The following is a 14,153-nucleotide window of genomic DNA, read 5'->3' as shown; positions in this document are numbered from 1 at the left end:
CGGAATGTTTCTTGGTCTGAAGATGGATGGAAGAAAGTGCCTCCAGGTCTAGGATAGAAAGTTAAGGGCCATTAGGCAAAGAAAATACCTGTGCATATCTAGGAAAGGTTTTTAATTTGGTGGGAGTAAGACTCTCTGGCTGAGACTGCACGAAATGGCCATCCAGTTTTTGTTTTTGTTTTTTATTGGAATGCCTTAATTCATGATACTTCTAAAATATTCTGAGAACCCATCCTATCCCAACAGGGCGTGAGGTGGAACTAACACCAAATCATTTTCATCTGAACTATTTAAACATCTTTTCCTGATTCTCCACCATCTCCACGGTACAAGGCAGCGGCGACCTTGGAAATGTAGGGCAGATTTGGGGCTCAATCCCTTTAAATCCTAATTCCTATAATTAAGAAGATTACGGATTTCATTTCTTAAGGGCTGTGGCTTTCAACAAATGGAGCGCCTGAAAAGGTTTTGCCTTCCCTAAGTTTACACCTGTGTCTATCAAAGTTAAGAAGTAGGGGAAGTAAGCAAATAGCCAAGCATTCTCGGTTTTCAGGGTCAGGGTCAGAACAGTTCCTGCAACATTGATAGGTTACAAGAGGGCAGCTAGCAAGTTATTTGTGTTGGGAGAATTTATTTTTGAGAGACAAAGGCCCAAGCAGTATACAAAAAATAAAATAAAGGAAGGGAGGAAAAGAAGAAAAAGTGACTAGCGAAACTTGTGGAAGTCCAACTCACTCCAGCTCTTGACCCTATTAGATTCTGTCTCCCTGGAAGCAGAAACAAACTGAGCATGAACATTAAGATTCACGTCTTTCCTCCTTAAGGTAGTTTTGTGTAAATTTTAGATTAAATTTATCTTGCACTCTAGTCAGCTGTCGGCCACACCGATGAGAGTGGCTGTTCTCACATTACAGAAAAGCCCTAATTTTAAAAAGCAAGTCTAATAACCATAGAAAACCAGCCAACTTAAGAAAACTGCTAAAAAAAAAAAATTTTTTTTTTTTAAAGAAAACTGCTTTTCTTGGCACAACAGACAAAAGGTGCCAGTAGAACAGGTTTTCAGGACACTATTATGTATTCCTATTTTCTCTTCATAGAAAAGCCTGAAAATGGAGTGTCTGTGACTGGCCCTTTAGACTAGGATTTCTGAGACTGCATGTGGCTGATAAAATTGAGACCTCTATATCTAATCAGAAAGTTCAGCCTTAAATATAAAAACAAAAGAATTCTGAAACAAGGTCTTGACTATGTAGCTCCCAGTTTGCCTCCAACTTGTGATCCTCCTGCCTCAGCTTCCAAATGCTGAGATTTTAGGTTTGAACCACCATACTTAGCTTTAAGAAAATTATTAGGGAAAAGGTTTGCAAAAGGTTTTTCCAAATACATTCTCACGAGAGCATCACAGGATTGACAAGAAAAAAGAAGTCACTTTCATTTTAAGAACAGTTTCAATGTGCAGCCCCAAAGAGACAGCTGAGAATCCAGTCAGACTCTTGCCTGGGTAACACTAAGTTAGTATCTGCACCTGTTCCCTCAGCTGCAAAATATTTCCCATATGAAGATAAGAACAGTACTTAGCACAAACTCTCTCACACACTCACATAAAACACTTGCAATAGTGGGCCCTGCTAATAATGAGATTATATTTTGTGTGAAGAAAATAAATAAGAAACTGGTATATTACCAGGCAGAGGTTACTTTTAGTGGGTAGGGCCAAGACAATGTCTTGTGAACTGTTAATTTCTGAAACAAGTGACTTTACTGAAAGTTAATTTACTCAGCCAGCTGTGGTGGCTCACTCTAATCCCAGCACTTCAGAGTCTGAGGCAGGCAGATTCCTATGTGTTAAAGGCAGCCTGGTCTTTATAGCAAGTTCAGGTAGTCAGGGATACATAACTATGTATCAAAAAGAGTGAACTTATTAGACAACAGATAATAAGGATGGGGTTTAGTCAGACAGCACATGCCTCAGGTCCTACTCAGGATGCTAAAGCAGGGGGCCTGATTTGATACCAAAAGACTAAGACAAGCCTGGGCAGGCAGCTCAGTGAGCCCACTGTTCCAAAATAAACAAACAAAAGGGAGTGAGCATATTCCTCTCCGCCAGTTCTGTCATGCCAAATGCTGCACCTACCCATGAAGAACTGACATTATGTGTTTACCACACCCCCAGCTCTTTTTACTACTTAAACTGCCACAAAAGAGAAATCACCTTAGTGTTCAGTCTTTCTGTGAACTGTGTCAAATGGTATAACAGACCATAGTAATTTTAATTTCTCCTTGCAGAATGGAAACAGAAATGTTATGAAAATAGAAAAGAAAGTTACAAAGCACAGAAACAAAATAATCCGTTGTGGGGGACTTATTGTGTGGTAACAGAGAGCAGACAACTGTTGCAGATGACAAAAGAAAAGGAAGAAGAAATAACATCAACTGGATGATGTTTCCCGTGTCAAAAGAGAAGGCAGAAGTCCACTTGGTTGTCTCCCAGTCTCTTATTTTAAGGGGAAGTATTTTTCCCTGAAATGTTCCAAGTTTCTCAAAAGCTGAAATACTTACTGAGTCTCCAGCAGCTACAAAGTGTTACACATTCTAAACAGCTGTCCCAAGTTCTTAGTGGACATAAGTGGATACAGAGTAAAAACACCTGCAACTGTAAATGCCTTTCTAAACACGTTAAGCCTGTACTTCCTTCAAATCAAAATTGTTGCATCATTCTATAAACTTATGATTAACTCTTCATTACATTAAAACAAAGCAGGAAAAAGGCACTTCTGTATTTCCAAGTAGATGGCACATAAAACACGTTGGCACTGTGTGTGTCTGCTCTAGCTACCATCTACACCTCTAACCTGCCAGAATCACTATAAGAAACTTCCTTTAAAATCCTCCACATTGGCTGGGCATGGTGGCGCATGCCTTCAATTCCAGCATTTAAGAGGCAGAGGCAGGTGGATTTCTGTGAGTTCAAGGCCAGCCTGGTCTACAAAGTAAGTCCAGGACAGCCAAGGCTACACAGAGAAACCGTGTCTCAAAAAACCAGAAAATCAAAAATAAAAATCCTCCACATTGGATAAGACTGGAAAGCTGGAACTTCAGCAACTGACCAGGGATACTACCAGTTAATGACAAGGAAAAGGAAGCCTTCTCCCAGGTGCCAAAGTGACACTCTTTTCAGAATCAGAATTTGCATTAGCAGGTCACACTGAAACCTCTTCCCCATATCCCCTCCTTTTAGCAATGCATGACCTGTGAGGGCCAACAAACGGAGGCTGAGGTATCTTTTTTCCTTCCTGATTCCTGCTGGGAGAGCTGCATTACCTCAATGTGGGGGTTCTATTTTCAGATGGAATGATTCTGCAAGGGAGACCTTGTTAGTAAAACGGAGCAATGGATGAGTTCTGCTAGTCTATTGCTATTGTAGTTTAAGAGTTTCCATTGCATTCTGTCTAGAATGTCACTAACCTGTTGGTTTCCCTTACGACACCCAAGAGGCACCAATGACAGGGGCCCCCACTTTTATTAATAGCTCAATTTTAAACGGAAATCTGTAAAGGATATTTACCAACAGGAAACACCTGCCATGGGCTGCCAATCTGTAAAGCGGCCAACTAGCAGTAAGGCCACTATTTGCATGACTATTTTCTTCTCAAGTCTCCTGACTCACAACTGTGCACTGCTGGAGGCAGAACATTCGGTTTTTGATAAAATGTAAATATTTAAAACAACAAACATGATGGTTTCCTCGGAGTGGCACATTTTCAGAGTAAAGCACTTGGCCAGCAGGGTGTTGCTCAGTGGTGCTTCTATACCTCATTTAAGCTTCCGCCCTCCAGACCTTCGGAGAGGCAAGTACCAAATCAACCTGATTCAAGTAGATGCAAAAGGAAATCACCTTCTTAGTCAAAATAAAATACACAGAAGCAGCCATGGTCCAGAACACCCAAGTAACTTACCACGGTGAAAAAGACTAATTTTAGAAGTCTCTTTTTAGCCACATACGCAGCAACCCAGCACTTAAGGGACTGAGGAAGGAGGATCAGGGGTGAGTCCAAGCTGGGCTCCAAAGCAAGACCTTGTCTTCAGACAGACAGAAGACCATTTTAAAACAATAAACTTCCCATTTTTGAAATAAGCTAAATGTGTACTTTGAATGTCTTTCCCAGTCCCACCCAGACACAAATTCTAGTGACCCAGTTAGTAATACAGAATGACAGTATGTACAGAGAAAGATGACCCAACTTACTTAAACCATTTCTACAACGGTGGTGCTGTTGTTTGCTTTTTCTTGTTTGTCTTTTTGAGACAAAGTTTCTCTGTATTAGCCTTGGCTGTCCTAGACTTGCTTTGTAGATCAGGATGGCCTTGAACTCAGAGATCCACCTGCCTCTGTCTCCTAAGTGCTGGGATTAAAGGCATGTGCCACCACGCCTGGCCCGCTTATTTCTTCATATGTATTTGTGTGCCTGTATATGTATATTCCCATGTGCAGAAGTGTAGGGGTGCATTCACTTGGAGCCCAGGGGTTTATATTGGGCATCTTCTGCAATCATTTTCTACCTATCTATTGAGGCAAAGGCTCTTAGACGGACCGAGATCTCACTGATCAAGCTAGTCTAACTGGCCACCTAGATGCCCTGAGCTCCAAGCCCCAGGCAGGCTGTCCAGCGCTGGGATTACTGGCAAGCCAGCACATACATGTCTAGCCAATCATCAACTGCTAGGGATCCCATCTCCAGTTTAAGAGGCAAGAGCTTTACCCATTAAGCCATCTCCTCAGCCCCAAAATAGCATGTCTGAGTATGACAGTTTGCATTCTGAAGTAAACATGTCTTAGAATTTCTTAATTACAGCTTTGATGTTTTTCCTTTTTTTTTTTTTTTTTTTAAAGCTGGGATGTAGCTCAGTGGTAGAGAACTTTCCTAGAATATGCAAGAGCTAGGTTCAATTTCTGGTAGTATAAAATTTTAAAATAAACTGGATGACAAAATTCTTCACTAGCCACTGCCACCTAAAGGTCCTAAATTTGGGGATGAGGAGAGAGAGTGTGGCTCAATGGCACCGGAGTGCCCGTTTAGCATTGGTGAGGATTAGGCTCAACCCTCCGTACCCACCCACCAAATGACACTACATGTTGTAAGTAACAGAACCCTTTCCCAGCAAGAGAGAGAAGGGAGGGCCATAGTACCAACAGTGTAGACACTGTAAAAGTTTATTTTTACTTCATCCACCAACCCAATTCTTTGACAGCTGAGATGACAACTTCTTTCCAGCACATGGTCTGTGGAGCCCTTTTCATGGTAATTATCTTTCCCCTCCATTCCAAAGATCTGGATCTTTCATCATGATGCACATTTTAAGGTAAAAGTATCAAGGCAACCCTCAAAATGCAAGTTTATTGAGTAAAGCTGAGAAGAGCAGTAAACAGACAAAAAATGCATCCACACCTAAATAAAAAAATTTACGTATTTACAAAGTTCAGTAACTGTTAGGTTTTCACATGCAGAGGTTATGCACAGGAAAATGTTGGTAGTAGCTTTTAGATATCCTGAAATGTTGGAAAGCAATGGAAAGACACAAACACAGTAAGGTTTGGCTATAGGTTAATTAACAAAACCTATGCTACATATTCTCGTTCCAATTCCTCCTTTTAGGCACAAGCAAGTCGCCACATTCTTTAAAATGGTTCATAGTGACCACTAGTAAGTCATATTGGGCTACAGGAGCAAATATAAATACCCCTTCATTCAAACCACCCATCCCATCCAAGAGGAGTGCAACATGCCTCCATGAATAAGAAGAGAACTTTAAAGCCCAGATTCTACTCTGTAAAAACGTGAATGAAGAAAACAAGTAGTGTTTGTGCAACACAGTGCAGTTATTTGTACAGAATATTTTTAAGGCTGTGGCAGTCTATAAATTAAAACGGTATTCATTAAAAGAACTTACTGTTGACTACACTCGGGAGTACTCAACACATCTGAATATGTATTGTCGACGTAAATGCTGCTCAACAGAAGAGAGACAAGTCACACACAGTGTGAGGCAACACATAAGCAGGTGTAACCACAGGGTTTATCTACTACATCGGCATGGGTAACAATTTATATGTGAACCAGTATTAATATGTCCCTTTATGTATGCGGAGGTCACTATGCTACAAAGTATGTTCATTGTAAGTTTTTACAGTTCTGTATCATAGAAGCAAACAAGAAAGTGTGGTTGGTTCCTCAGTGTGGCCGATCATTAAACAACCTGTAGACTTTGCGCATGATTACATTAGATAAAGCAGGCAGGCCTAGAGTTGTCACAATCAACAAGAAGTCTAGTGGCACCAGTGAAAAGAGTGCCAAACCTTACATTGGTAAGAAAAAAATAAGAATTTGTTTATAAGTATCCTTTGTGCTGAAAGTCAACTTCATGACTAGATATAAAAAGTCAGGAGTTAAGGGTATCATGCAGCACAGGGTGGTTGACTGGAGACAAAGAATAGACGTGTGTTCACGCAAAGTCAGACATTCGTGATGGGTTTTATTATACTAGCTGGAATGCTCTAAATTCATGAAAGCTTTTTAAAAAAAAACTTCAATTCCCATCTCTTTAAAAAAGTGTGTTAAAAGGGAGAAAAACTGATGATCTGGACAGATACAAAAGAGCATGCTGTAACTCCTCCCACCTCCCCAAATGCTATCTGGTGACAAAGGAGTCTCAGAAAGCAGAAATGTTTTTAAAATTCCCCAGGTCAGAAGTCTGCAGTGTGAGGAACCCACTGTGCTGACCTGGTGCCTCTGTTAACTCTCAGCAGACTGATTATTCCTACGGTGTAAATCTACATTTCACATGCATGTGTGAGATGGGATAAACATTACGTCCGTATCCCACAATAGTCAGGCTTAAAGTTTTCTAAATACTGTGTGTGGCACTAGGAATTCCATGCTGCATCAAATCAGTACCAGTATAAGCTACTGGACTCTGCAATGAAATAGGTAGACATTTACTGAAAACCAATACAAAATCTGGCCCAGAAAGACCAGAATGGTAATATGCAATTGTCTTAATTTAAGATGATCAAATATGTGGCTGTTTTTAAAAAAGAAAGAAAGGAAAGAGGCCTCAACACACTAGATATGTGTGAAGTCTTTTAGTGTGTGCTGACTTTATCATGACAACTCCAGCTGATCTGTTATGGACAGGGATACACATCTTCAGCAGTGCACATGAGAAAGAAACTCTGAAAAAGGCAATTTCTTGGGTTTGGGAAGGACCATGTTCTGGGAAGTACTTCAAAGGAACGACAGCAGTTCTAGGATTATAGCCAAGAAGGACTGGAGATTCAGAAGATGTCTCAGCTTCTCCGGGATTTTGAGTGTTGAATAAGCCACTGGAGTGTGATATCTAAAGATGGGAAGAGTGAGAGTTAAGAAATCGCATTAAGAAACTGAAGACACAGACAATATTTAAAATGTTCAGGTGCTCAGTCTCTTGTGCATCTGTTCTCCATACCTGAGCTCCAAGAGGGCAGCGTGAGGAACTGGCACACGCTGAGCATGAACTTGGCACCCTTACTCACTGCTGTCAGGTCAGGAACTAAACACGCACTGCCAGGAAGGCAAAGCTGGGAAACTCTCTGACCCCAAGAAACTTGTAAGTATAATAACAAAGACAAAAGTAATCACTTGGGGTTTGATGCCACTCGGAGACTGGCTTTCAAAGGAAACCACAAAAGCAAACAGTCTCAGAAGGCTTGCCTCGCTGCAGAGGGGGGGACTGCCAAGCTGTGGCTAAAGCACAAGGAAATGGGGTTGCCATCCACTGTGCCGCCTAGACCAGCGCTTCATAACCTTGCATTTGGGGCTCAATAATTTCCATTTGATGAGGTGAACCTTTCATGTGTCCCAAAGAATGTTTTAAGGCATCCATGCCTGTAACAATTATGTGCCATTATCACACCCAGTACCACTATGACACCAAAACTGTCTCTTGGGAATTATATTCAGCCATAAAGAATAAAATTGGGTCATATGCATGTGCACACATGCATGCGCACACACACAACATAAAAGCAGAGATAGAACTACTTAGGAAGAGTGAGCCCAGCAAGAACAGGGAAGACACAAAAAGGAGGAAGGAGTATGTGTGAAGTATAATTTTCATACATGCAACTGTCATAATGAAACCCTGTATTTTGCATGAAAAATTAATTTAAAGCACTGTCTCCTGGTGAGCACATGTATTTGAAACCATTAGGCTAATTAGGACTTTATTCTCAAGTCATTAGAAACTTGTTGGAGAATTGAAATAGGGACGCTATGTTGGTTTATTTGAGCAAGCCAGCAAGTGCAGGAGAACAACCTGAGGGACTACAATATACAGACTGACTCAGCTCAACTGCACAGGACAAGAAGGAATAAAACCTGAAGCAATCCAAGTATACAGAAGCTGAGGACGATGCACGACTGGGAGGACTTCATGTGTAACTACAGGGATAGGAAGGAAAGTCTTCAGCCCGGAATGAGGATGTAGACCTGCTAACCTCAAATTCAGAGCCCTACCTGCCTCTGCCTCCCAAGTACCAGAATTAAAGGCATGTGCCGCATGCCCAGGCACAACTGGTTGTTTCCCAAGTGGCTCACATCTCCAGTTCTAGAGGATCTGACAAGAGAAGAGATGCAGCTAACAAGGACTCAACATACAGGCAAATCTACAGCAGCTAAGTAGAGTCAGAAAAGCCCACAGGCTGAGAAAGCAGCTAGGCCAGCACAGTGAATTACTGTCCTGAGTTCTCTAAAATGTACTAACTACCTCAAGGCTATGTGAGACTCCACTAGATGAAGTACTCTATCCTCCAAGCTTGAAACTGTAAATTCAGTCTTCCGCTTCCCCAGCTAACACACATCAGAGAAATTGTAGACCACACATATCAAGTATAGATTAGGGCTGGGAGATGAACAAAAGTAACTATTCACAGTTGGGAAAACAAGGATTTCACAATTGTTAAACGAGTCTCTTACATCTTTTACGACACCAGTGTGAAATCAGAGGAAGAAAGTAAGCCTAAAATAAAACAACCACAATTTCATATTAAAGAAACTTAAAGAAAAAAGGAGAGAACTTTTCTATCTTCCACGGCCACTGCACAGAAGGTGAAGCCCCAAAGGCAGGTGAGTCCTCAAACTAGACAAAACGCAGAAGGAAGACAAAATACTCTAAGAGCCACGGGGTCCTTACGTAGTTTCAGGACACATTCCTCAGATTAAGACACCTCCCTTGCCACATGAAGGGGAAGTAAAATACAAGAAACCATGTGCGCACAAATACTTTTTTGAGCAATTCATCAAATTTACATTTTTGGGACAAAAATATTAGAAAGTTGAAAATGAACTTCTTGATAATCCAGGAAGTTAAATCTTGATTCCTACAATGTTCAGCTTGAATCTAGCTAAAGGATCGTGGTTTCCTTAGCCTCAGGACAACTGCATGGGAAGTACTGAAAATTACAAACTATTACTACACCCTAGTAAACCATGATCAGCTACAAACTTAACCAACTCTCAGCACCACTGCCAAATCCTTTGTAACCTTGAATGAATGAACCCATCCTCACCCCTCTCTTTGAGACAGGGCCCTGATAGTCGTAACTGGCCTAGTACTCACCATGTAGCCCAGGCAGGCCTCAAACTCATAGCAATCTTCCTGTCTCAGTTTCCCCAGAGCTGACCATTTTTTGTTCTTTTAGAAAGCTATTTAATTCTTGACAATAATAAAAGATTATTTTTCCTCCCAAAGTTTTCCATTCCTAATTTAGGAAATATATATATGAGAGAATACTTAAAGGAATAATGGCTCTAAAGAACAGCACAATACCCAACAGTGAAGAAAGGGCAGCTGGGCTGCTACTGATATTCTGTGCTAATTCTTTACTGTAGTGACTAAGATGTTTAGAAACAGCTGTCTCTACCCATTGCAGTTCTGAGAACCAAAAGAAAATGTCTTCATATGTTCCATATGTTTCATAGGGTAACAATGCCTTAGTTAAAATACAAACATATTAAAAAGAAAAACAAAACAAAACAAAAACACCAACTAAAAATGCCCCCACTCACATACAGCATAGGAAAAAGCATGCAGTCCTTCCCCATAGCACTCATTTCTTCCAAAAACACAAGCCACTTCTTACCTATATTATCCTTTTCTTTGCAGGAAATTGAATAGCAGCAAATTTCTCTATCCTGAATAGCAGACAGGTTCCTATAAGAAACAGAATTGGTAAAAGCCGATGACAGCTGTCATACTTAGCACTCTTTATTCAGTTTCACTTATTTTCATTACTATACAAAATTATATTTTTCTACTAATACATTTTTAGATTTTATTAGTTCTTCTCTGGTTAGCCCAATTTATTTGCCTAAAAACATAGTACGATCATTACTTTAAAAAGTAATCATGTTTACAAAACAGAGGACAGTCTATAATATATAAACAAGCTTCTCAACATTACTCTTCTTACATTTTTTCAATTAGCTGTTTCTCATCCAAGGCGTTTGGGAGATCTCTTTTGTTTCCAAGTACTAGTACCTTTAAAAAGAAAAGATTATGTGTAAATCTTATGAACTTTTTTTACATACTATAGAAGCATACTATAGTATCCGAATACACCAAACTACTTTTATGTTAACATGCACCTTAATGTTAAAGCACACTTAAGAAGTAATAAATAAATAAAAACACATTTGAGTGACTAGTAGCCAGTCTCCTTTATGAATTTATCCTGGCACTGAATAACTCCTACCATAAAGGCAGCCTCAACTCTGTGGGCAACTTTTATTTAAAATATTCTATCTAAGCTACTCTAGGAACTAAGAGGATGGCTCAACGGGGAGAGGCTGATGGCGGCTAGGGCTCACTTAGTAGACTAGGGGAAGGTTTCCTGTCAGCTATGGAACCCTCTGACCTCTCAACACAACCACAGCACACAGGCATGTCCAATGGCTTGGTCCATAGAACTAAATAAAATTTTCTAAGGCTATTATGTACATTCTGAGATTACCACGTAAGGCAGAGGTAGGCAGATCTCTGTGAGTTCAAGCCAGTTTGGTCTACATTTAGTTACAAGATAGTACGAGTGATGTAGAGACACTATCTTTAAAACAACAGCATCTGGGCAGTGGTGCATGCCTTTAATCCTAGCACTCACACTCGAGAGACAGACAGAATGATCTCGGAGTTCGAGGCCAGCCTGGTCTACAAAGCAAGTCCAAGACAGTCAAGACTACACAGAGAAACCCTGTCTCAAAAACTAAAAACAAAAACAAAAAGCACCAAAACAAAAAACTTCAAAGCTAAGGGTTGATCTCAATCAAATGCAAATGTGAAGATTTAGCTGATTTTCTTTTTTTTAATTTATTTAAATTTAAATTTTATTAATTTATTCATATTACATCTCAATTGTTGTCCCATCCCTTGTATCCTCCCATTCCTCCCCCCACACACACCGCTTTCCCCCTACTTTCCTCCCCTACTCTCCCTACTCCCCTAACTCCTCCTCCCCCTGTAAATGCTCTTTCCAGCTTTTCTTTCACTCTCCCCTGCCCCACCCCCACAGGGTTTCTCTGTGTTATCTTGGCAGTTGTTTTGTAGACCAGGATGGCCTTGAATGCATAGAGATCTGCCAGCTTCTGCCTCTCAAGTGCTGGGATTAAAGGCATGCGCCACTTCACCCAGCATCCAGCTTTTCTTTCAGCAACACCATGGACACATGACCTAGAATCAATTCACACCCAGTCAACATTCTAGCAAAAAAAGGGAAGACGCTCAAGAGCTCCCAACCTTAGCTGAGAAGCCAGTATAGCTAATGGCTTCTGGAGCAGGAAGAGTCAAGTTTTTTTTAAAGGAGTGGCCCTGGTAAACTGACCATGCTCCAGTGGATGGTCCCACACCCATGAGAAGATGGCAGCATAAACTGGACTTGGTGGGTCATAAAAAATCTTTTTTAAGGGAGGGGGCACAAAATTGGGTGAGGATGGACTTGGAAGGAGTTAGGGGAGGAGGAAGGGAAATGTGAACACAATACATTACATGAGGACCAGGTATGGTAGCCCACGCCTTTAATTCCAGCACTCTGGAGGCAGAGGCAGACACTGTAGGGCCAGCCTGTGACATAGTGAGAATTTTCTAAACACACTACACACACACACAGAGAGGGGGGGGGGGAGAGGGAGGGAGAGAGAGGGGGGGGAGAGAAAGAGATTCTCAAAAGAACTGATAGAAGTATAGCAAAGAAGAAAACCAAAGAGTGGCTATTACATGGAGAGCACTTTCTATGAGAGCAATTGTGTTCACGGTTCAGATCTGTTTCTCATCTCTAAAACTCCCCCTTCCCTGCACATTGTTTACTGTGCTGGTCTGACTATTCCATGACAGGACTAAGAGCTTACTAAAACCATTCACAACATCACAGTGCCTTCTTCACTATTTCAATTCATTCTACAACTGTTATCAGTGATATATTTAAATCCTAAATCCAATCCTTTAAAACATGTCAAAGGCTATCCAAGCTATCTTGTAAGTGTGGCCCTCTAGTGACCCAGCCGCAGCTTAGCATGCTACTTAACCCAGCTATACCCCTGTGCTCAGAGACTGCTTCCAAAAACCAAGGACCTGCGCCTGGAAGCCTTCCCTACCAACTGTCACATCCTTCACACATCCTTCAGACCTCCATTCGTACTTTACTTGCTCAGAGAACCTTCTTCCTTCACCTACAACTAGATAAATTCTTTCAATTCTTTTTTTTTTTTTTTTTTTTTTTTTTTTTTTTTTTTTTTTTGAGGCAGTTTCTCTGTGTAGCCTTGGCTGTCCTGGACTCCCTTTGCAGGCTGGCCTTGAACTCAGAGATCCGCCTGCCTCTACCTACCTTTGCAATTCTTAATGACGCACTTGTCTTCATACTGATTACCAAAGCCACACTGTTAAATGCCCCACCCCAATCTATCTTTCTCTCAGGCATGCAGTGTTCCTAACAACTTCTGTCCATCACCACATCCCCAGAACTAAGAGCTGTTCTCACCACGTATAGTTTCATGGCTACATCTATTGACAGAGCAATATCCAGAACCCAGCAGACACTGGGCACAGGCGACCCCAGTTTTGAAGAACACACAGAACTATGCCTATTCTCCTGTACATCAGATCTTTGCATCAACACAGCACTTTTCCAGGCTGGCCTCAAACTCACAACAATCCTCCCAGTCTCCCAAGCACAGGGAATATAGGCATAAGCAACCAAAACCAGGTAAAACAAGCAATTCTTAACAAAAATATTTCAAATAACTCATTCAATGAAAAAACACACTAAGTAACAGAAAGATCAGGAAGATTTTTCAAATTCACAATGTTGGGGCCAAAGTACTCTTAACCTTTAAAAAAGAAGACATTTACTAATTTCAGATATAGTTAGCAGCCCTCTAGATCCACAAGCTCCAATTCACCACATCAAAAACACAGGGGAAACAAGGCAGGAAACTTAGAACTCTAATTCTAGTGCTCTGGAACTGAGTCAGAAGACTGTCCCGTTTGAGACCAGCCTGGGCTATATAGTAAGATTTGGGGGGGCTGGGGGGGAGGGGTGGCCAAGAGATCAGTGTGACTTCACACAAAATGTACAGATTTTCCTTTGCTGTCTTCACTAAAAAATACAGTCAACAACTGTAACAAAGTGCTTCTGTTGTAGTAGGTATTGGTAGTGATCTAAATATAATTCTAAGGACATGGAAGAATATGTGTAGTTTGCATGCAAATACTATACAACAGGATCACAAGTTCTAGGCTACCCTGGGCTATATCGTGAAGTTTAATCTCAAAAAAAAAGAAAGAAAACTCTTGAGAATCTTCAGATCTCTGTACTTGTGGGGAGTAGGGATCCTAAAACCAACCTCTAGGGATACCAAGATTGGTTCAACGTTAAATATAAAATAATAGATTCTCCAAACTTACCGGAATTCCTTGTAACTGTGGTTTGTCTAGAAGATTATGTAGTTCATTTCGAGAGGCTTCTATCTTCTCACGATCTGCAGCATCTATCATGTAACTTGAAAAAAACAAAGTGATCTCAAGTCACCTCTATGAATCTCAGTGAACTAGGACTATAGAATTTTTAA

General features: G+C 40.9%; 1 protein-coding gene across 1 annotated transcript in view; it reads right to left on the bottom strand.

The window, feature by feature from the left end:
* Window positions 1-6,569: 6,569 nt before the first annotated feature.
* The window catches only part of Arl8b (ADP ribosylation factor like GTPase 8B), a 33,273-nt gene continuing 25,689 nt past the window's right edge, over window positions 6,570-14,153 (bottom strand). Inside the window, exons 4-7 of the mRNA XM_051155021.1 lie at window positions 13,990-14,083; window positions 10,508-10,575; window positions 10,178-10,248; window positions 6,570-7,395 (exon numbers count right to left, since the gene is read on the bottom strand). Coding sequence (XP_051010978.1) covers window positions 7,346-7,395; window positions 10,178-10,248; window positions 10,508-10,575; window positions 13,990-14,083 — 283 coding nt within the window. The 3' untranslated portion in view covers window positions 6,570-7,345. The remainder of the gene's footprint in view (window positions 7,396-10,177; window positions 10,249-10,507; window positions 10,576-13,989; window positions 14,084-14,153) is intronic.

This window comes from Acomys russatus, chromosome 13, assembly GCF_903995435.1.
Source record: "Acomys russatus chromosome 13, mAcoRus1.1, whole genome shotgun sequence".
Taxonomy (NCBI): domain Eukaryota; kingdom Metazoa; phylum Chordata; class Mammalia; order Rodentia; family Muridae; genus Acomys; species Acomys russatus.
This window is presented reverse-complemented; position numbering and strand designations above follow the sequence as displayed.